The sequence below is a fragment of the Silurus meridionalis genome, chromosome 2 (genome assembly GCF_014805685.1).
Source record: "Silurus meridionalis isolate SWU-2019-XX chromosome 2, ASM1480568v1, whole genome shotgun sequence".
Lineage (NCBI taxonomy): Eukaryota > Metazoa > Chordata > Actinopteri > Siluriformes > Siluridae > Silurus > Silurus meridionalis.
In genome coordinates, this window is record NC_060885.1 from 19,917,370 (window position 1) to 19,941,825 (window position 24,456).

Below are 24,456 nucleotides of genomic sequence, written 5' to 3' on the forward strand. Positions count from 1 at the left end.
TTAGGAAAATGTGGCTGTCCATCGATCATCAGGCTTAAGAGCAGCCCGTAACTCTGACTAGCATGCGGATCAACCACATTATCTAACTTAAACAAACCATGCAGGCACCAGGCAGGAAGCATGTACTGAGCAAATGAGCTCTAATGGCAAAAAAGGGCATGTAATACGTGCAGACAACCTTCACCACTTAAAAAGGGAGACGGATAGACCGACCTCTTAAAGCAACTCTCTAACAATTTGCTTGTTCCTACAGCCTGTTCCCTGTAGCCTCATAAACCACAGCTGTGTTACAGAGCATAAAATATATATAAAAATAATCTGGGCAGAAGTATTAGAGAGAGAGAGTTCCCGACTAAATGTGTGTGTATATAAATTCTTGTAAAGGATAAAACACAGAAATGTTTGCTGTTATAGGAGAGTAATCAAGATGGAGTGGTGCGATACCAAGTCAAGGTCCTTACCATGATTAATTTCCAAAAACACCATGCCCTGAAGTGTTGTATTACTCGTGTTCCACAGCTATTTGCCCATGATTATCATTATTTATGGCAATAATTATGTTCATTTTTAATTAACATAATATGTTCCAGTGGAACATTTTATTTTTCACTTTCTAGATGACACAGAGAAACTCTGTCATGAAGACTTTCCCATTTCCAAAAACCGTGATTCGTTAATGATACAAAGCACTGAAACTTCGGACTTTTTCCAAAAAAAAACTATGCTAAACACATTTCCTCACAGAAAACTTCAATATATCAACAATTACAAGATTTTTTTATACTATCCATTGATATGCAGCGTCCAATATAGAGTCACTTTCTGAATCGCTACTGTAAAAACAGTAACATTAAAACAAGTACACTAATGTACACCTTCTGAAATACACTCTCAGCCTGTAGATGTGTGGTTGTGATATACCGTATTTTCCAGACTATAAGCCGCTACTTTTTCCCACGCTTTGAACCCCGTGGCTTAAACAACGAAGCGGTTAATATATGGATTTTTCCTGGGTTTTTCCCGGTTTCACAAGCTTCAACCAAAAAAAACGAGCCCCATAACATTAGACCAATGAAATTGCCGAACAGGTTCAGGTAAACCAGTGAAATTCTTTATATTAAATCGCGCTCCCACTGAATGGGGCCGCACCACATCATAAATATGGATGATGTTCCTCTGACGATTGACCTGCCTCTCACTCGGACTGTCAACAGGAAATGCGAATCATTCGTCACGCTGAAAACAACCGGGCATGAAAAAAAACACACTTCACCTGTGTTCTGAGCTGCACGGCATCGGGAGAAAAGCTGCACCGATGCTGATTTTTAAACGCACAACGATGCCAAAAGATAAACTCTCGAGAGAAATTGTTGTGAAAGGAAGGAGGAAGACAGTGAACAATGACTTTCTTGGTAGGCTACTGTTTAGATACAAGCCGTGTAACAGACACTGTCTTTCCTTAAAGCCTGTGTAAAGTTCATTAGTTTCAGTGTAGACAGGTGCGGCTTATTTATGTTCAAAATAAAAATCTTTGTCAAATTCAGTGGGTGCGTATTATATTTGGGTGCGCTTTATAGTCCGGAAATTACAGTAAATGATTTTATTCTATTGTTTAGAATTAAAACAATTAAAATATCACACCAGGGCAAAAGAAACGACTTTTTCCTTGTTTAACCGAATAAAAAAATATAATGAAGGTCACTCAATGTCCTGCAAGAACACTTTTGGAAGCTAAAAGTAGGCGTTTTGAAATATGGGGTAACCCAATTCAGCATTGCAGAAGGACAGTAGTGAGTAAAAAGAAAAAAAGAGAAAAGAAAAAGAAAAGAAAATTGGTGTTGAAATGACAGTATTCTCACAGTCCAGCACTCCTGAATCCAGTCGGCCCTTAAACAGCAGATGAAACTGAATTCGCGACTTTGCCATGGAGGTAGTTTGTGCTGTAATTCATCTTAAAATGGATTGCTCTGTCACCTCGACTAACACTTACTGAGAGCACCCATCAATACTTTTTGTCAAAAGCTGCACGCTAGGTAAGATGCATCATCAATCACTATTTACATAAAACGCAAAAAGCCTTTCTCCAGACGAGCCGGCAGGGAGGTTTAAAATGGCGAACAGAGTTTTTCTGAGGACACAGGTCAACATATGCTGACAGAGCATTAATATCACCACACACATATTCTCCCGTTCTCTTACAAGTCGTTCAGGTTTGCGGGATAAATAAAAAATATGTTTGCAATCAAACTGTTACGATCAATCTCCAGAAAAACAAAAAGAAATAAACCCTAAATACCTGCCACACACATGACGGGGTTTAAAAACAAGCTACAAAGAGCGAGGGACGTTGCACACCAGAGTTGCATCGCAATATTTCACTCATTTTCTTTACTTAATACTGCAGATGTAACACGTGGTTTATTAACCAAAAGAAAGATGTAAAGTACCTGCATGTTATATGATACAGTAGTGAATGTGTATATGACCTAAATCATATCAATATCATATAAATGATTGTACTGCGATATACAGTGGTGTGAAAAAGTGTTTGCCTGATTTCTTATTTTTTTGCATGTTTGTCACATTGTTTCAATGTTTCAGATCATCAAACTAATTTAAATATTAGTAAAAGATAACACAAGTGGACACAACATGCAGTTTTTAAATAAAGGTTTTTATTATTATAAAAAGTTTTATTATTATAAAAAGTGTATTATAAACCTAATAACTGGTTGGGCCAAGTTTAGCAGCAACAACTGCAATCAAGCATTTGCGATAACTTGCAGTGAGTCGGTTGTTACAGCGCTGTGAAGGAATTTTGGTTCACTCATCTATGCAGAATTGTTGTAAATCAGCCACAATGAAGGGTTTTAGAGCATGAACCGCCTTTTTAAGGTCATGTCACAGCATCTCAATAGGATTCAGGTCAGGACTTTGACTAGGCCACTCCATAGTCTTCATTTTTTTTTTCTTCAGCCATTCAGAGGTGGACTTGCTGGTGTGTTTTGGATCATTGTCCTGCTACAGAACCAAAGTTCGCTTCAGCTTGAGGCCACAAACAGATGACCGGACATTCTCCTTCAGAATCTTTGGGTAAACAGCAGAATTTATGGTTCCTTTTATCACAGCAAGTCTTCCAGGTCCTGAAGCAGCAAAACAGCCTCAGACCATCACACTACCACCACCATATTTCACTGTTGGTATGATGTTCTTTTTCTGAAATACGGTGTTACTTTTACACCAGACGTAAATGGGACACACACCTTCCAAAAAGTTCAACTTTTGTCTCGTCAGTCCACAGAGAATTTTTCCCAAAATTCTTGAGGATCATCAAGATGTTTTCTGGCAAAACTGAAACGAGCCTTTATGTTCTTTTTGCCCAGTAACGGTTTTCATCTTGAAACTCAGACCACTTGCAGACCATTTTTGCCCAGTCTCTTTCTTATGGTGAGGCAAGTGAGGCCTGCAGTTCTTTGGATGTTGTTGTGGTGTATTTTTGTGACCTCTTGAACGAGGCGTTGCTGTGGTCTTGGGGTAATTTTGGTCAGTCGGCCACTACTGGGAAGGTTCTCCACAGTTCCATGTTTTTGCTATTTGTGAATAATGGCTCTCACTGTGGTTCACTGGAGTCCCAAAGCTTTAGAAATGGCTTTATAACCTTTTCCAGCCTGATAGATCTCAATTACTTTCTTTCTCATTTGTTTCTAAATTTCTTTGGATCTCAGCATGATGTCTAGCTTTTGAGGATCTTTTGGTTTACTTCACTTTGTCAGGCAGGTCCTATTAAAGAGATTTCTTGATTGAGAACAGGTGTGGCTAGAGAAATTTAACTCGGGTGTGATAAACCACAGTTTTAACAAGGGGGCAAACATTTTTTCACACAGGGCCATGTAGTTTTGGATTTTCTTTTTCCTTAATAATAAAAGCTTTTATTAAAAAATGCATGTTGTGTTCACTTGTGTGATCCTTTACTAATATTTTAATTAGTTTGATAATCTGAAACATTCAAGTATGACAAAATTGCAAAAAAATAATAAATCAGAAAGGGGCAAACACTTTTTTCACACACAATTTTATCATGTAATGTGCCCTACAGCATATCACACCCTTCTATCTGTTACAATTGGTTTAATACTATATCTTTGTTTATCCATTTATGGTTACATTCAATTTTTTAATTGTTCAAAATAAGTTTCTGTTATCATCCAAATACAAGAGCTTTAACACTCTTCCCCCTCACCGGTCTCTCTTTTCTCTTTCTCTCTCTCTCTCTCTCTCTCTCTCTCTCCTCTCTCTATCTCTCTTGAAGTTAATAAGATTGTCATGTTACCATGAACCGGAAAGAACAAAGACCTCGTCTTAAAGACTTTCACATGGCAGAAAACCTACCTACCATTACGACCTTATTCTTCTTCTTCTTTCGGCTGCTCCCATTAGGGGTCGCCACAGCGGATCATCCGTCTCCATACCCCCCTGTCCTCTACATCTGCCTCTTTAAAACCAACTATGTGCATGTCTTCTTTCACCACATCCATGAACCTCCTCCTTGGTCTTCCTCTTTTCCTTCCTCCTGGTGGCTCCATCCTCAGCATTCTCCTACCGATGTATCCTATGTCCCTCCTCTGCACATGTCCAAACCATCTCAATCTCCTCCCTCACCTTGTATCCAAAACGTCTTACATGCGCTGTCCCTCAAATAAACTCATTATTAATCCTGTCCATCCTCATCACTCCCAACGAAACCTCATCTTCAGCTCTGCTACCTCCAGCTTCACCTCCTGTAGTTACTTTTGAAATGATTATTATTGTCATTTGCTTAATATCATGTATCAATATTAACCCAGCACTGTTATATACACAGTATGTTCTATCATTTAGGTAAAAAAATAGCATTACAGCACTTCGGAATGTACTCCATGCTGTGGCTCTGCATTATCACCTAAAGTGCACTGTATTTGTATTGGTTTGAAGCGTGTTATTGTGCTTATAGAACAGCATTTTGCCAAAATCTACAATGCAAATTTATTACTGAACGACATGTCACACATTATAATGAGTTATTGTTATGGGAGTTATATAATGAGCTTTTTTTTTCTTAGACTTGTTCGACTGTTGTGGAACAAGTTCTTGTTATTTCTTATGTTATAGCCATGATCAATATTTCCTTACAATATTTCATTTTCTCTAAACCTTGTAAAATGGTTTATACTGAAAAGATTTGCAGAGCACCAGAACCTCAACATCCCAACTCCTCACTACCTCAAAAACATTTTTTGTGCAAAACACATTCGTTCAATCCATTTACTACTAAATTTGTATTGTATGTACAGTATTTATAATTATATTACTGTGTTACTGTTCCATTGTAGGCCCACTGGGTTGTGTTGCAATAAATGTTGTATGCACACTTGCACTTCATATAGTCCTGTGCAAAGGTCTGTGTTTTCTAGACAGTTTTTTGTAATCGACTGTTAGTTTAATATATTTATGTAGCACCTTAATCCTGGAGGAATGTTGTTTTGTTTCATTGTGTATATATGGCTGGTCATAGACCACCAGTCTAAAGGTCTCTGCATATAAGCCTGTGTTACAGTCTACAAATGCCCTAGAATGAGCACTTTGATATCATTCATGCGATAACGATCTCTGACCAATCCGATTATAAAAATCTGCAAAAATCCCTACAATATATGTCAAGATTAAAGATAATGCTAATGTGCAATGCAGCACTACATTTGTATTTTTTCCTTAATGCTTTCGATGCCACTTTGATTAGACTCTTGATGGGAAAGGGAGCAGGACTGTGTTTAAGCTGAGCCATTACGGCCCAGTTATTGTGCTGAGAGTGAAGGATTGCTCTCTCTGTCCTCGCAGCCAGGATCAGCTCTACGCTGTTTGGACAAGTGCAGAAATGTTAAGGGAAATGAATGATACTTTGGGTCTCTGCAGGCTCTCAAAGCCATTTAAGATTTCCTTTAAATAAGCCTCATTTGATATGAAACACACTCGCACACACACACACACTGGCTGTGGATTTTGGCAAACGGCTTCAGATCTTTGTCACTCCAGAGGTAAGTGTTAACACTATTTATTACCAATGAGCGATTTCCTCTGCTTTCAAAGAAGTCCAAGATTCTCACATACACTAATCCCAAGACATCACGTTCGAGCACACGAACCGTGACTTAATGCTCGCACGCATGAAAAATTTCGATGCACTCCTTTTCCCTTGTATCAGTTTAACTAGTTTAGGCAAATATGAAATAAATCTATTATCCTATAATCTCTGCAGTCATTCTTAGGAGCCATATATCATCATATTTATTACGGCAATATATAATACATTCCATGATTAACTTTCAATGCGGAGAAGTGTCCACTAAGTGTGAACATGTATTTTTGAATAGAAAGATTCGAGTGGAAAATGCTGACCATGTATTCATATTAACGGGGGAAGAAATATACGTACATATACATTTACGTGTACGCACATGCACACACACACACACACGCACACACACACACGCACACACACACGTGCACAGAATTCAATTTGGAAACCATCATCTAGAGCCGAGAGGCGGACAGGAAAGTCATATTGCCATAATGCTTATATTATCAATCATCTTGACGTTTTATTGGCTTTATCACTGTACATGCCATTAAAATGATGTCTGGCTCAGATTGTCAGGGGGCAAGCATTAAACAGGCCAGGATTAAAATGCACATCTCAAACTAGTCTCCCTATCCCTTTTCCAAAGAATAAAAAAAAAAAAAACAGTTCCCAACTAAAAAGTACAGCCTGCGTTCAGCTTAAAGAAATATACTGTCTAAAAGGTCTTATCAACACTTTCACTGACAAGCCTGATAGAGTCAGATTTACTGAGATGCAAAATCTCTCCTAAATTTATCCCCCCCTCCCCTGGTTGTGTTAGAAAATGACAGCAAATAAAGTGGAGAATTATGAACTCCTCGATTCCCCTAGCATGTGCGGCACGCCTCATCGGAAAAGTCAATGTTAAACTCTTAGGCGGTGGACTGATATGCTAATAACGGCGTTCTTCATAAGCAAACATTAATATTACCACTTGAGCTATTAAAGTCATTTTGGTGGTTCTAGAAGCTGTGAGGAAAGTAAATATCCATAATTCAACAGATCCTGACAGTTAAAAGGTTGTAAATGGACGTTTAAATGCTACCGCTGTTGCCAAGCTGGCAAGTACACCATAAAACTGAATAATTCCGCCTCGCAACCCTTAATCAGAGGTACGCTAAGCAAATAGAGGAACCCACAGCTGAGGGGAAAATGCATTTACATACATATTCTTTTCGGTGGAATCATAACTCATATGTCAGATAAGCTTGCGTGTCATGCCTCGATGGCATAAATATTGACAGACATAGTACATCATAAATCTAAATAAACTGAAAAACTGCAGATAGCCAAAATCTCACATCTGTTCTTTTTTTAAATAATGATAACTTCCAAACTCTGAGAAGACTTTGATAAACAGTTATCTATCAGAACATCATCATGTACATGCCAAATTCCTCCATGACTCCATGTCACTCATCAAAAGAAAGAAAAGAAAGAAAAAAAAAAAAAAAACAACCTCTTCATGCTAATTAGAATCGTATAAAAAATAAATTTTTCAGTAAGGATCATTGATATACAGCCTCATAAAAAGTCTTTGTCTTTTTGAGTCCTGGACACGCCCTTCAAACTGGCCCAGTGTCCACCCTCGCAGCTTTATAGCATATTAAAATAATTATATCATCCCTCTTCTGGCCTTTTTACTGCACAATGGGAAGAGTTCATTTTTGGCCCGAGTCAAACGCAGAGACAGACGCCCAGCTGAACAAACTCAAGGTCCTGTTTAATATCCAGATCTCCAAGACACTCGGCTAAATATAAAATGATCTATGGGCCGCAGTGAATCAGACGGAGAGCTGTGCTGAGTTGCATCACTCCCTAAATTCAATTCAGGACGTTTTTTTCCCCTTCATTGTGAGGCGCATTTTTCACATTGCTCTATTATTCATTGTGCCGGGTGAAAGATGGATTTACAGTGATGGAAATAATTAATCAATTTCTCACACTGTGTTATGAAGAAGGCAGCGAATAATAATGTGAATGAACGAGGGCAGGCAATGATATTTGTCTTCATATCCAAGCAAAAAAAAAAAAAAAAAAAGTGTGTGTTTGGGGGGGGGTTGGAATATGCAAGGCAACACCAACTTTTTAATCATTAAAACAACAACAAAAAAGTTTGCTTGATATTTTATACAAAAAATTAAAACAAAAATCACAATTTGTTGAATGAATAAACACCCCAGCAAGACAACAACAATCCCTCTCTGGATATCTTCCTTCTCCTTGGCGTGACTCAGAGCAGATATTTCTTGCACGGAGCAGAGCATGGGGAGTTGATGGTGCAGGATTAGAGATGCTGGACATTTTCACGATTGCAAAGGCCAGTAGGAGGCAGGAAAACAGGAGAAGAGGGGGGTGGAGGAGATGCGTCCTCTGAGGGATTGAGGAGGATTCTCCTCTTCAGATGTGCTAGAGGGCTTCCCCTGAGATAATGAGAGGGCTCTCAGTGGGTAAGAAACATCCACTGCATACATCCTTGGGATAACAGGACCTCCATAGGAGCCGCAGTCAGGAAAGCTTTCAGCACGGCAACAAAGGAGCATGAAGAAAAAAAAATGTCTCATAAAAACGAAGAAAGGCATTGATGTGAATTTCTTTAAAACAACACAAAAAAAGAGTGGGTCTTTTTCTTCAGCTTATTTAGACTGATTATCTTCAACTCTTGTGATTGTGTAATTGTGAAAGTAGTCTTGAAACTACACTTTGTGTGGTCAGTGAAAACACATACAAATGCTCCAACACCTTTAGCTGACTACTTCCTCTAAAGAAAACACCTCTTACAGCCTTCATGAGTCGTGAAGCGAATACTAACCTTTCCACGATGTACAACTACTCCAAAGATCATGACTGACACTCCAAACTACAGGAAATACTGAATCTTAAAATCCTTATAAAAAGTTGACCTATAAAAATTTTAATCTGTAATGCAGCACATTTACAAGGCGCATTCTTTATTTCTTTGCAATTGCAAGAGTTTCTAAAAAGTTATTTTTCTTGTGAAGATGTGCAATGTTAACTTTATTGCCATACGCAAGTCAAAACATATGTACACAAGATTGTTTGGCATAATCAGGGCTAAGCTCAATATTTTATTCAAGGAAAAAAAAATATATAATTTTTTATTTTATTTATTTTTTCTAACACCAACAATACATTTTCTTTTTAAATATATTGAATTAAAAAAATGTATATTCTATTTCCAAAATTTTAAACCCCAAGACAGATTATTCAGTGTTAAGTATTTTTCCAACCATTTGCTTTTCTGAAATTAAATCAGTGGTGGTGGTGGTGGTGGATGTGTAATTTGAGCTAATTTAAATTTCTTTAGCAGATTACTTCGCTAATGATTCATTTTAGGAAAAAAAAGTAAATAGACTGTAAGAACTGCTTTTTCTGTTTACTATGCATGTTTTTTGTCTCTGCTCTGTAATAGTTTTAAGCCAACACTGAGATCCCATGGTATACGACTCGAGATTAACAAATTCATAATACTAACAGGAAGTTATAGGAAGTGATCAGTAATAGAACCACTTTATCTCTGCTATTCAATATCATGGCTAGTCATCACAGTCTATATGTGCTGACTATAGATGGAATAGTCTGAAAATCTCACGGTATAATAAGTACAGAAAACCAATGTAACACTTTTCAGTATATCAGCACACACCCACCGCCCCCAGTGAATCACTCAGTCAATAAAGAAAGAAACAAGCAAACAAAGTAACAGGGCTGGCTTAGCTGCCTGATAAATGACTAACTCACTAACTCCTTTGACATTTTCCCTCAGGATTAAGCTAGCTTTGTCATGGGCCATGGGAAGCTTCTCCAACATTCGCTAGCATTTGCTTGGGAACTTCAGCGAGCTACAACTACCCTATGGGATGTCAATCATTTTCTACTAATATATTTCTAAAGGAAATCTGATCTTCAGATTGCACTGTATCTACTACCATTTTTTTTTTACTCCTTACAAATATTAGCAACTGTGAATGATTAGCATGACCTCTTAAGCGGCCAATAGCACAATGCATATTATTTGCTGTGTGATCCAGTCAGAAATGATGAAGCCTACATAGGAGTCCTTGAGTACTGTAGATTTATCTGTGAGGTCATTCCTATTTATCCCAAAGGTGTTCAGTAAGTTTAAGGTCAGAGTTCTATAGCAGGCCACTCAAAATCTTCCAATCCATGCAAACTATACCTTCATGGAGCTTGCTTTGTGCACAGAGGTATGGTCATGCTAGAACAGGATTGGGTCTTCTGTACAAATGAAGGGAAAATTGCTTGACATTTTATGCAGTTGTCCAACTTTATAGTAACAGTTTTGGGAAGAACCACGTATGGCTGAAAAATTCAGGCGTCCCAATACAATACAATACATCCGTCCATACAGTGTAGTCTAATACATGTTTAAATAAAATATTATTTCATGGTTTTGTGTTTGGGAAAACTTAACATTCATCACAACTCCATAACTCCAACTCATTGAAAAACTTTTGTGCATAAATAATTTTATTTTAGCATTAGAAATGTGCTTTTACAAGCGAGACAGCATTGTAAAGAACGCTGTAATGACAGGGTCAGTATTCATTTCATAAATATTGAGCGAACTGTCATTTTTGAGCCTTTGTTCGGTTTATTATGTCAGTCACCTCAACCCTAGGAAATCAACTAAAATGTGTTATTATTATAATAATGTTTAATTCTTTTTAAAAAAATTGTTTATGCATGAGATTGAGAAAAAAAAAGATTTCTAGGCTCCAAGAAGATGCCTACTGATCAGAAAAGAACCTGAACAACCATTAAATTAAATGGTGCAGACAAAAGAAATGTATATTAAACAACTCAATTGTGTGTAAAACAGCATATGTGTAATATATAAAAAAAAATTTCTGTTGTTAAAATTAAAAAAAAGTATGCTAAAAATGCTTGGATTGTGTCACCCAATCCTGTTCTAGCATGACAATACCTCTGTGCACAAAGCAAGCTCCATGAAGGTATAGTTTGCATGGATTGGAAGATTTTGAGTTAATTAATTTCTAATGGTTAATTTCTAATAGTATTAACAATAAAGTTTTTTCTGACTTTGTTGAAATTTTGAACATTCTATTTGTTACCCGCCTACAACAAAATGCCTAAGAAAAAAAAAACTCAGTGATGAAGATTTACAAAATTAGACTGTAACTGGCAGGTTTCAGTTGGAAATCGGTCGTTCTCATTCGTTTGAGTGCAAGTGTGCGACACAATGCCTCGGCATCAGTTGGCAAAAAAAACAATGTACACTTTTTGACCCCTGAGAGGCCTCACTATGGAGACTTTGTGTACATGTTTTTGTACATCATTCATTTATGTACAGTCATGGTAGCTTCAAGGCTCTCCTGGGAATCACAATCCAAGCTATAATCAATACATACCACTGTTAGCTTAGTTCACTCAGGGCAATACCTGCTACACTCACAGATGTAACGGCTTTAAAAAAAAAGTGCATTGAATGAATAATTCCATGCCAGGTTTAGGGCTTAGCAGAACCACGTTTACAATAACTCAATTACTCTGTGTAGACAAAGTATGAGAATATAAATGTATACAAAGAAATAATCTACTCTAATATAATTTTATCCTTATTTTTTTAAATGTTTAAAATGATGCTTTTTGCTGTTACAGTGGTTAAATGACAAAAAAAAAAGTCTGAAACTCTATGGAATGGAAATTGTAAATAAAAAAAAAAGAAACTGTAAAGCCATTTTAGACATCATCAAGATTTATTTAGGAATCGTATACTTCTAAAATCTCATTTGTATATACTTAGCTTGAAATATCTGCTTGTATCCTTCCATCATAGCTGTACATTACACCCAGACAAAATGCACTAATTGTAGAAAATTTGTTTGCATGGCGTGTTCCGTTATTTCACGTTACATTTCACCTGCTACTCCATTCCGTTCAAATTTCTGGAAGCACTGACCCCTCGACAAGAAATGCAGCGAACCTTTGCTAACTTCTGGATATTCCTTTCATTTTCAGCACCTCCAGCTACCTCCCATTGGTTTTACAACTTCAAAATACACCTCATGAAAAAATCAGGAGTTATCTGACATGTGTCCCCCTACCCGGATGGCATGCCAGCACCAAAGGCCAGCATTGATTTTCTGTAAAGCAGGGCCGGATTAGCCCCCTTTAGGGCTCAGCTGTCTCAGCACGGCCTGAGGGGCTGCTATAAAACTAATAATTAATTTAAACTGCCCTGCCTGCTCGGGGTATGGAAGGATCTACACTCATAACACACAGCCGACTGTCTGCAAGCGTGTCTCTGCGCAGAGCAGCGTTGTGTTATTTTTATCTCTGGCTTATTGGAAAAAGACTGTACATGTGTGGCTACGGCGTGAAGTCTAGCGCGCTGAATAAAACGCTGTAGTATCCGAACAAAAACGGGACAATAAAGACCACATGTGCTTCTCAGTCTGATTGACAGGCATAGTGAAAGCAAATTAAGGCTGAGGAAAGAGTATAGAACAAAAACCTATGGAACAGCGAGTACTGCTCTGTCTGAAAACCTTCAATGTGCTCAAACCCAAACACGGAGTCCAAACAAACAAATGCGGTAACAGGCTTTCAGTTTCAGGATTCTCAACATGAGATGAGGACACAATAACTAGAGTTAGAGTCGGTTCTTTCCAGGCTCTTCATATCCTTTCCCATTCACATAGCTGAGGTAAATCTTTCGGGAGAGAACGCGTATAAATTCGAACAAGCGCAAAGCCAACTAGGACGTAGATCTGCACATGTGACAGAATAACAGAACAGCGAGCACTCTACGTGTCATCCACACTTTATTTTTAAAAGGGATATCTCAGGATAGAGAGTCATATCCAACGGACAAGAGGCAGATGTGTGCCTTAGTCTGAGCAGTCTCAGTCTTCATGGAGGCCTGTGGAACATTTAATGACATTAAGTCAACCATCACAAGGCGTCTTTGCAAAACTCCTGAATGACTGCTTGAGCCTGGTACAAGAACAGACAACAATATGTAGCTTGACTTTAAATACTGCCCTTGTTCCTCTTTTTTTTTTTTTTGTAATCCAGAGTCACATGCTGCACATTCCAGCAGAAATGAAAGTTCGAAACGCTCTTAGCTCTCATGGCGCATGTCTCGGTTGGCTTTGTAAGAGCTCGAAACAACTCTGAAGGATGCCGTTAAGGAGGGCTCTGTCTAAACATTTCACCATGCTGTATATGTCAAAGCTATGAATATGCACTTGCGTCCAAACGCGGCACAAAACAGAAAGACACTCCATCGAGCTGCTCTGTTAAATTTCTTTCTTTACTGTAGCTCCGGCGAGGCCTTCTACAGCAGGGGCCAGTAAAGGGATTTCACCTGAAAGGCTTTCATCTTATTTGACACACAAACGCTCCTCAGATCAGACGAGTGCAGCTTGTGTTGGGGCAGTCGAGGCTGTCTGTCTGTAAAGAGCATGCTCAGGAGAATATCCCGGCACCTCTTCATCTTCCTCTTCTTCCTCATCTTCTACTGCCAGGCGTTTTTTGAAGCCAGTTATCAGGTGCGCTATGAAAACCCTCTGGCCCCAGACATAAAAGATGACTGTTCTCACAAACCCAAAGGCAGCAAGAGGAAAGAGCTTTAAAGGAGTCACCAAAATGTCTGCATTCACAAAGCAGTAACGTAAATACCACTGTTTACTGTGAACACAAAGAAAATGATTCATTATTAGGACAAATGAAGGAGATATAATTAAGAGATCGATATGTACGACACTTTCACAACACTAAAAACAATAGATCTTATTTATTATATTTTTGGATGCTACAGGAAAGAAAGAGGGTGATTGTTTTTAAAGTAAGTTTTTACAGTAACAGAGGTATGTTTTGCCTGTGGATGACTCTGAAGTGCGCGAAGGGAAATGTGCCGCAGCTGTGTTCAAAATCTGCAGCAGCTGTTTAAACCCTCTATGGTCTTCTGCACAGGGGGGAAAAAATGTGCTCCTCTCTGGGCTGGTGCACGTTTGCAAAGCAAGCAATTTGGACAGTACACTCCAGTTCATCACTCTGCAGGCGGCACGTCACTGCTTAACAGCAGTCAAAACACAGAGGCTTGACTTATTATTCTGGGCACCGGCTATGCTCGAAATGTTTTGGCAAATATTTTCTAATAATGACGAGCTTTTGCAGGAGTAAATTCCTAACGACAGGGTTCGTGGTGTGTTTTATTGTGGTCAGATAAATTCATGCAGTGTCAACATTTATCATGTCGTCTGGTCAAGAAATTGTACCCAAGCTTGAAAGCAAACAAAAGAGCTCCAATCGTCGAGTCTTGGCACGATAACGTCTGCGTATCTGTCTTCACTTTTCAGGGCTGTCTCTCCAGGAGAGGCTGTGGGAGACAGAGTGTCATGAAGCAAACACACACAGAGGGCAACACTGAGGGGGAAACTCCTTTGTTCCATTTCCAAACTGCGAAACACCCCTCCCACCCCCACCCCCCCATCGGGATACGTTCAGGGGAAGTTAAAGAATGACAGACCCCCGCTTCAAAGTACTAATAAGTTCCATACCTAAGAGTTGCTTGCATCATTAATCAGCGGGATAGCTGTGCTCGATGGCAGACACAAGCTGGAAAAAATCCACAGACTAACATAGATTTAGGGGTTGTGCTCCTCTAAATCAACACCTCCATGACTCGGGCCGGTCAGAGCTTTCATTCTTCACCACTCATTAAAAAGGAGAAAAAAAAAAAGAAACAACTATGGTGTACACATAGATATTTAAAAATTGCACTACTATAATGATCTCTGCATTAAGAACACTTTCAGATCATGTCGTTTAAAGAGCAAGGAAGAAGAAGTTAAATGGTTTCTAAAATGCATGTCAGCCATACTGGACCATGATCAGGTCAAGCTGTAAAAATCCATCACAGACTTTGTGTTCTGCTGAAGCATTAAGGAAAGATATTGTAGGTTTTAAGAGGCTTTTTTTATTATTCAGCCAGACTGTGTACTAAAACTAATTGGATTTCTGTCAATGGAAAAAATATATCCCTGGGAAGACTCTGAACTACATAACGCTGACGGTACAACAATCCATGAGGGACAAGGCCCTTTCTCTGTGCCAAATGCGAGGGAGGAAAATGAAACCGGGCGATCAACATAAAATATTAAAATGGAATGGTTATCGAATTTTTTTTTGAAAAAGATGATGTCAGATTCACTCATTAGGTCCAGCAGTACAGTGAATTAAACTATATTTAGTAAGTGATAATTGAAATCATAGCTGTAGTCATTACGACTGACATGTTTCTAAATAATACCCAATAAATTTTGCCTTTGTTTCTAGGTACGCCGGGACAGCTGGCAGAGCACAGAACCTAAAGCACAGAAACTATTATCGTCTCGTGTGTATGACTGGCCTTCCTATTCTCTCTTCCTTAAAGCCAATAAAACGTCAGCTTTTATTCTACGCCTCCAAAGTGTTGGCTGCATATCAGCCCTGCCCTCTAAAGCCCTGCCACAGGAAAACTAAAGGCCTGTAAATCACCGGGTCATAAGCACCCAATCAGAATTGGGATATACAATCATTTTATTTCATATGTATATAATATATATGTTTAATTGGAACATTGGAACAAAAAGAGAAAATAAAAATACTTAATTTTATTCAGCACAGACAGTGTTTGCTGGGAGCAGACAGTACAGTACAGTACAGTATGAAAGCAGATCTGCCTGATGGTAATGCTGCCGGTGATTTAAAGTCAATTCTTTTGCCATCGGGGGTCTTTTGCTGCACTGTAACAATAAAAGCATGATTTATGCCATATTGTTGGAGGAAACTATACCACAGAGATGGCGCTGGCAGGATAAGGCCTACATCTCTAGAGCTCTATAGAGCTATAAAATCATACACATACTGAGGACATTTTTGGTTCTGACTACTCAATGCTTTATACCTGACATATTGTAGACTGAGACTCTATTTAAGAATAATTTCACTGTTACACAGTGTCAGTAGCAATAGTAATTTGCTTCAGTTGTCCTTATGGTATGTTTTGTCTATTCCTACATACATATATATATATATATATATATATATTATATATATATATATATATATATATATATATATATATATATATATATATATATATATATATATATATATATATATATATATATATATATATATATATATATATATAAACTCAGAGTAGTTTTTCCATGAACCTTAGCACATGATCTGGATCCTTTACTTCAGATCATAAATCAGAAGACACCAACACAAATCCTTTTATATTCTCATACCTTTCGCATGACTCTTTCTTTTTTGAGCTTTCAGATCAATCAGCGTTATAAAGATGATCTCATGCATGTAGAAATATCATGCGCTAAATTCACACCATTCAAAAGGCAAACACATTCAAATCCACTATATAACGTCTTAAAGGAGGGACGCTCGAGTTTTAGACGTTTGTGTATCTTCATTAAATCTTTACTTGGTTGTCTGCGGTGCTACTAACATCTCGAAGTAATAAAAGTCAGAATTCACTACAGTAAGTAAGTGTATTGATAGCCATGTTTTGGAATGCTCACAGCAGTAATGGATGAAGCGAATTCCCAGGAAAGTCCATGTTGCTTCAATTTGGCTACAGCATGTTTCATCAGATAAAAAAAATAATAATCCATACCCAAAACCCAGAGTGTATGACTTGCCTGGAAGAACTTTTCAACAAAAAAAATTAATTCTAGTGGGACTTGATGATCTTTCCTTGTTGTTGCTTAGACCATCTGTTTTGGCAAAGGCCACGGAGACGGTACACTCTGCAACAGCATTTTACACTGCCTCAAGCACACGGAGTGCAACCCTGCTTCTAATAAACGGCAGGTACACTAGCATAAGGTATGCAGACAAGTCAAACTATTGAATAATAATTCTAAAAAGTAAAGAAAATATATATAGACAATATTTATAAAAAGCTTTTTTTTGTTTTACTGGTAAGCAAAATATAAAAAAACACTTGCTGCTCCTTGTCAACCATCTTTGCCCAACAAACATTGTGATCCCAAGATAAATGTGATGGAATAAATTCTTGTCAATTTTTATTTATTGATTTTTTTGTTGTAATTTTTGGTTCACAGCTTACAAGAAAGAAGCAAACAAAAAATATATTCTTTTTTTTTTTTTTTGCAAAGCAGCCAGAAACAAACTTGTTAAGAATTATGCATCTAAAAAAGCAATCCTGTGTAATATTATTATTATTATTATTATTACTACTAGCCACCCTGTCATCTTGTCACTCCTTGAAGAAAATCACTGTGGTACAATTTGTTCGGGATAAATTAAATGTGTTTTATCATTGCAAAGTTGATTTCGAAAAGCTGTGCCCCAAATGAAAATGCATACATTACGTTCTAAACAAGAAGATGCCGTCTCATAAGCCAGTTAAGCTTAAGGAACATTGCATATTTCCTAATACAAGTGAGAGATTCGAGGCTGCTCCCAAATATTAGCACTAAGTAAGCTTGATAGATCAGATATGGAAAATTCTCATTTCTGCTCAAGCATCAATTTCCACTCCCTTTCTCGGCTAAATGATTTGAGGACCTCGTTCCGACAGTTTCTCCCCCTCACATTCTTTTAACTGACATTTTATCTGCATACTGGTATTGTCGCAGATTGAGCATACCCACAGGACAATGACAGCCCCTTCTTCCTTTGTCACTTCTCATTTTGGCGCTGAGCGATGCCTCTTCCTGACTCGTGCCAATAAACAGCACCGACAAATAGGAGATTCCACCCGAACTCTGATGGAGAGGGGGAGCACTTCATACCGCTGACTCGCATTTGTCAATTAACACAAGCCTTCTGATGTTGCGGAATGCGAGGGCTTGAAAGAGACAGTGTTATTCATGACGAATAAAGAGAGACAGTTGAGTGAGACATAAGCTGCAAGAGTAATATCGTAATGTGCTTTAGATATGAATATAAAACGACACCGCTGACAGGCCATACACGATTTTATTTTATTTCCCTCTGTACCCAGACACCACATTGTGTCTCCTTACTCTTGTTTCATCTGACTACATACATCTCATTATTGCCAGACCACTGACACGCCAAGCACTTTTAAATATTAATGTTAGCATATTCGATTAAATTTTAAACTGATACAGCTTTCTCACGAACATTCTATAAATGCAGACCGTTGCTCTTAGTTACGCTATAATGAACAAAAGTTTGTGGACACCTGACCTGTGATTTTTGAATCCACATCCACTATTATAATAACCTCCAACCTCCACTCTTCAGGGAAGATTTTCCACTAGATTTTAGAGCAGGGTTGTGTAGATTTATGCGTATTAAGCCAAAAGGGTGTTAGTAAAGTCAGATACAGGCGTTAGGTAAAGGAGGCCTCGGGTGCAGTCGGTGTTCCAAATCATTCCAGAGGTGTTCAGTAGGGTTCAGTTTAGAGCTCTATAGCAGGACACTCAAGATCTTCCATTCCAAACCCATGTACGCTATATCTTCATGGAGCTTGCTTTTGCTATCACATCCAAAGACGTCCTATAGTGTTGTGTGCCTCCAATTATGTGGTTAACCTTTGGGGAAGAAATACATATAACTGGAGAAAGTCATTCTCAGTACTTTTGTCCATATAGTGTAGTATGCAAAGTTCCGCTGTGCAAGCAAAATTTTGCTTTTCACAGCAGGTGAAATTTTAAAAAGAAATGAAAATGTAATTATTCTGAATTCCAAACCAATTCTATAGGCACTGGATAAAGATTTAAGCACTACGAGACAATGACCAAAAAGCCTAAAGCGACCTTGGTTTCGAGAATGGCTTTATGTTTAGGAATGTAAAATCAACTGGTAAAATATAAAAAATATTATATATAAGAACTAACAAACAAGAACTTGCATGATTCTTTACATGGGTTCTCCGGGTTTCCTTCAACATCACAAATCCATGCAGATTGTCTACTCTAATGCTGCATTCAGCTATGGCTTGTAATTCATTGTTTACAACCAATGACAAAGAAAACTAAAGAAAACGATCGACCCAACCCTAAATTCAACATCAGCATGGCTACTCACAAGACCAAGAGTGAAAAAAAGAAAAGGTTTTATTGGCAGGTGCAGCAAAGGGTTCAGCAAAGAGCACTTTATAGTACTAGGAATATGTCTTGGTGGCAGGCGCAAACATTTACACAGATACAAAATGTGTACACAGTTTTTAAATAAACTATAATAAATAAAACAAAGCTGTATACAGAAAGTGGCCTTGCATGAGAAGTAGTGCAGTTTAGAATGTAAAAGTGAAAGTGACTGCCCAAACATATATACAGACATGAAGTATGTACACAATCTAGAATGAAATAATTATTGTATACAGAAGTGTAAGTTTCCATGAAAAGTAGTGCAATTTAGAATATGGATATACAGTGGGACATCGATACTCGCAACCTCAATAGTTCTCGACTTTTCATTTGGAACCAGACTACCAGAGTAACTCGCGAAAAATGTGATAGTTTGCGAGAAGCTGCGAGTGGCTCGAAAGTTCGAAATAACATTTCAAAACATAGTTTGTACTAAATTACATACAAAATGTTTGAAAAACTATTTTATTATTGTATTATTCATTTAAAGTAGTAAATAAAACAGTTACGACAAGTAATTCACAACTTTTGTTGAGTTTACAGTCCAGTAAAGTACATTACAATTCCACTTGAAAAAGACAGGATCAAAAGGAGTCAAAACCTCACGATTTTTTTGTTACTCACGAGGGGTCATAGAATGTAACCCCTGCAAGTATCGAGGTTACATACATACACACACACACATTATATATTATATATAATAGATAATATAAGAGATAGATAGATAGATAGATAGATAGATAGATAGATAGATAGATAGATAGATAGATAGATAGACAGACAGACAGACAGACAGACAGACAGACAGACAGACAGACAGACAGACAGACAGACAGACAGACAGACAGAAATGACTTGAACATTCATTTATTAATAACATGTTCACTTGTTCAGAGTTAGCTGTCTAGATTTTTGCCAAAACACAAATAGGAAGCATCTGGTTTTATGTTTTGTTTTTGTTGCACTTTGTAGGTGAAATGCCTATGGGTCAAAAACTAGATAATTCCAACTTCCAACTTTCAAGTTAAGGTTGAATGCAAAATAGTTCACCCCTGGTTAGAATGACTGTGTGAATATAGATGGTTCCCTGAGATCCCAATCATTCCATCCTGGATTTATTCCCATCTCAAAAGCGAAGTTCTGCAGTTCCACTGCAATCCTCACCAGTCTAACACAGACTATAAAAACAGTACATGGTTCAAACCTACGTCTTGGTTCCAGAAAACCCATATTAATTTGTCGAGTATGAAGTGCTCATTGAGGCATATTATTATGATGAAGATTATATATTTCAATGCTTTTTTTATTTTTGGTATGCGATTTAAAAAACAACATTTGTCAATAGACACTATGTCTCCTTGCTAGCCTTTGCGTTTTAATAGTCCCTGACCACAGGGAACGAGGACTCATAACCATGATATGCTCATGAATTCCCCAAGCATGGATGATCCTCCAAACCTGACTGTTGATCCAAGCTTATGCATATCTAAGCAAGTTATACGAGCCGGTTCTGATGACAGAGAGGCTATTCTCAGCCTCTGTGGCTGAGCCGCATCCTGCTTGCAGATCATCTGGACAGGACTAGACAAGAAAATAAGATCTCCTCTGTTTTCAGCATCCAATAACCCACAGCATCATTCTATATGACAGATAGCTCCTGATCCCCATCTTGGGATTACCTCTCGAGCCCATCATCTGCTAGCTCTCCGCACTTTGGCTTTGGACAGGTGCTGCCTCGACATCATGCTGGTTTAATGTTAACCCTTAGCAAACAGCAACAGCTTGTGATAAGCGCTACTAAACTCAATGTGATATCACATGCTTGGAAACAGAAACCGGCTCTGACACTATTCTCTAACTGACCTCACCGACAACACTGTACATGATAAACCCTAATATTTGTGACGTCATATTTGGGCTTTTTCTTTAAGCATGGGTTTACACTGACAGCTTTGTCTGCATTGTGGAATGAGCAGATTTTCTGGACCACATTTTTTAACTGTGATCGCATGTCTGCCCGAATGCCCGGTTACAAATAGTATTTCACTTTTTACTCCAACCCAGAAAAGGAGATTATATTCTCGATTATACATACACAAGCCTAACATGGCAAACCTGGAGTGTCGAAATGTTCCATTCAAAATGAAATAATGACAAAAATCAAAGCAATAAGACCTTCACAGGGTGCATTTCCTGAAAGAACGGAGGATAGCACCCTCTCACTAGCTCCTCTTGATTCATTTAAGTGTTTGTGACATTCATCATATAATGGAACATTTTATATCAGGATAAAAGAAAAGGATAATAGTTTAGGTTAAACAGAAAATATGCAGAAAGCACACATGTACACTTATAACATACAAAGCCACATTTTTTGTTATGTATTCGAAGCATAAGAACTGTGAGTTTTGTTCAGACACGGTATATGATTTGCTTGGAGCATTTTCAGCAAAATGAAAAAGCAAAGCCAATGCTGGAGAGAGGCTCATTAGGAATATTAATGCACTGATAAGCGCGTATTTCTGCACGACACGCCGAAGCAGCACAGGGTTTAACAATTATTAATCTGACAGTCTTGAGCGCAAGGCGAATCAATTAAACGAAAGAATCCACATTTTCAGCACAGATAACTGCCTCAAGACGACAATTTTCACATGACAAAGAGAGGCCCATTCAGAGTCCTTCAAAGGCCTGACAGGTCAAGAAAAGAAGTCTGAAACAAAAGCACCTTATAACCATCATCTCTTCTCTTTTAGTTGTCAGATCAACTTTGCTAGTCCTGCTGGTGAAATGGCATTCGCCTCCCCGCCTGCCACAAGGTGCTTCTTCATATCCTGTCAAAGGAATCTTTTATACTATTTGCTCGGTATTAACATGTCACATTTATTGATCAGACCTTTCATACAGCCACAGCATGCCAGCCCTGAGCACAAGCCCTTTGATGCCACGATGACATTCCAAACCACATAATGCACATAATGCAGATATTAAATTGCACTTAATGCAAAACTGTGTCTACATGCGCAGCAGGTAGACCGAGTCAAATGTTTCATATCCTGTGATGGAGCTGTCATCTGGGTAAACGTTCTTAAGTATGCTGTCTGACAGTAAGAGACTTCACATAGATAGATAGATAGATAGATAGATAGATAGATAGATAGATAGATAGATAGATAGATAGATAGATAGATAGATAGATAGATAGATAGATAGATAGACAGACAGACAGACAGACAGACAGACAGACAGACAGACATAAACCATACATTGGGTACTACTAGTACATTTCCTCGTCGTTGCAGTTGCACTCAATATTTCACCTGTCATACCTTCAGCATAAAGCTTTACTATTATACCAAATTGATCTTTATCGTAATTAATTATAAAGGAACACTATAGGTACGTCTCAATCAGCTCCCTGTTTCAGTATTCAGAACACTGACCAGGGACTCGACCATTTTACGGGCTCCCTCAATCACAAAACCCTTCCAGAGTTCTCAAGCAACTGCTCCCCCAAAGAAAAATCCCACAACGAACCACAAAAACCAGTGAGCATACTCGATGCTTATTATGATCCCTTACTAGAAATTCTGTCATATTTTGCAAAGCTTCTCAACTCAAAACAATGTCTGATGAACTCTCAGCCAACTTCATCGATAACTGTATCTTTGTTGTAGTTTGCACGTGATTATTTTATCAACTCAATATACATTTGAGTCTAACGACTTTCAAGGGTTTCATGATTTCAAAGATCCACAATCTAGCCTACAATTTAACTTGAAGTACCATGACAGAAACACATATTTACATTTGTGGCATTTAGCAGATGCACTTGTCCAAGGTGACGTACAAAAGTGCTTTGAGTCTCCATCAATGAATAAATCTACACTGGTACAATAGATTACAAACTTAAGGTAAATCAGACTCTTGAACAAATCAATCTTGGAAAGTGCTAATTTAAGTGTTTCAGTAAGAGGTAGGACTTTAACCGTCGCTTGAAGATAGCCAGGGACTCTGCTGTTCGGACATCTAGGGGAAGTTCATTCCACCACCAGAACAAAGAAGATCCTTGATGTATACTTACCGTATGATAAAGCGAAAACATTTATCTGATGTATAAATCTTGTGTTTTATATGTTTGGGTTTTTGCAGTGAATGATGAGAAAATTAGAAGGTTCACTCTGCCTGTTGTTGCTAAACGACAGTGCTGTTGATTGAAAATGTAGGTATGTACTTAGGTCACAGAAAATTGAGTCATCAGTGTGCCAATGTACAGTAAACCAGACCGATGCCCAAACTTGTGTTCCTAATAAACTGACCTACGTAGCTGATTGAGATCTACCCTGCTGAGAGGATTTAAAAAATAATAATATGACATCATTTCCAGGTGAAAGATACATATTAAAAGATACACACATGTCAGCACCAGCCTGTCAACATTTATTTTTATCCTAGTACTGTTTTATTCCATGAGTGTAGACAGACAAACAAACAGGGTCGAAGAATTTCAAAAGAAATGAATGCAATAACATTGCATTTGCAAAGAAATGGTGTAAAACCACAGAAATGTTGTAACAGCAGAGCAATAACGAGCAGATGTGGACCAAACAAGAGTTGTCTTGCAGTAAACTTTAAAAACAGGGAGTAACGTAAAGGTTCAAGACAACACTCAAACAATATATTCAGCTCCTCAATGAAAACTCAGCAGACGAGTGTCTAGACAACAAGTGACACTTGGCATAGCTTCACCTTTTAACCTTACAAGGTCACACCAATCAAAATTGTGACTGTCTGAGCGATAGTAATGCATTAGGTTTTGCGTGTCGTAGTGTTATAGACACCTTACCTGAGTTGGTTGAAGCTAAGATCAAGTCGCTTTGCAGAGCTTCCATAATTGGCTGCAAGGAACTCTGGGATGAGCTCACAATCATGTCCGATATAGGACACCTTTAATTCAAGAATTACAAAAAGTTGCAATAAGACAAAGCGAAGAGAATTTGATTTAGAGTCCATATAACCTTTCGCTGCTTTATAGTGATAGATTTTTAGTATTTAGACTTTCATCAATAGTTATAGATTCCTGATCACTGCTGTACCTGGAGGTTTACCTGCAATCTCATGATGCTCTTATGAGCCGAA

General features: G+C 38.0%; 1 protein-coding gene across 2 annotated transcripts in view; it reads right to left on the reverse strand.

Moving 5' to 3' along the window:
* Positions 1 to 24,456, reverse strand: part of lrmda (leucine rich melanocyte differentiation associated) — a 245,806-nt gene that overhangs the window by 220,933 nt on the left and 417 nt on the right. For both annotated transcript variants that reach the window (XM_046833916.1, XM_046833907.1), the window contains exon 2: positions 24,164 to 24,264. In XM_046833916.1, coding sequence (XP_046689872.1) covers positions 24,164 to 24,264 — 101 coding nt within the window. The remainder of the gene's footprint in view (positions 1 to 24,163; positions 24,265 to 24,456) is intronic.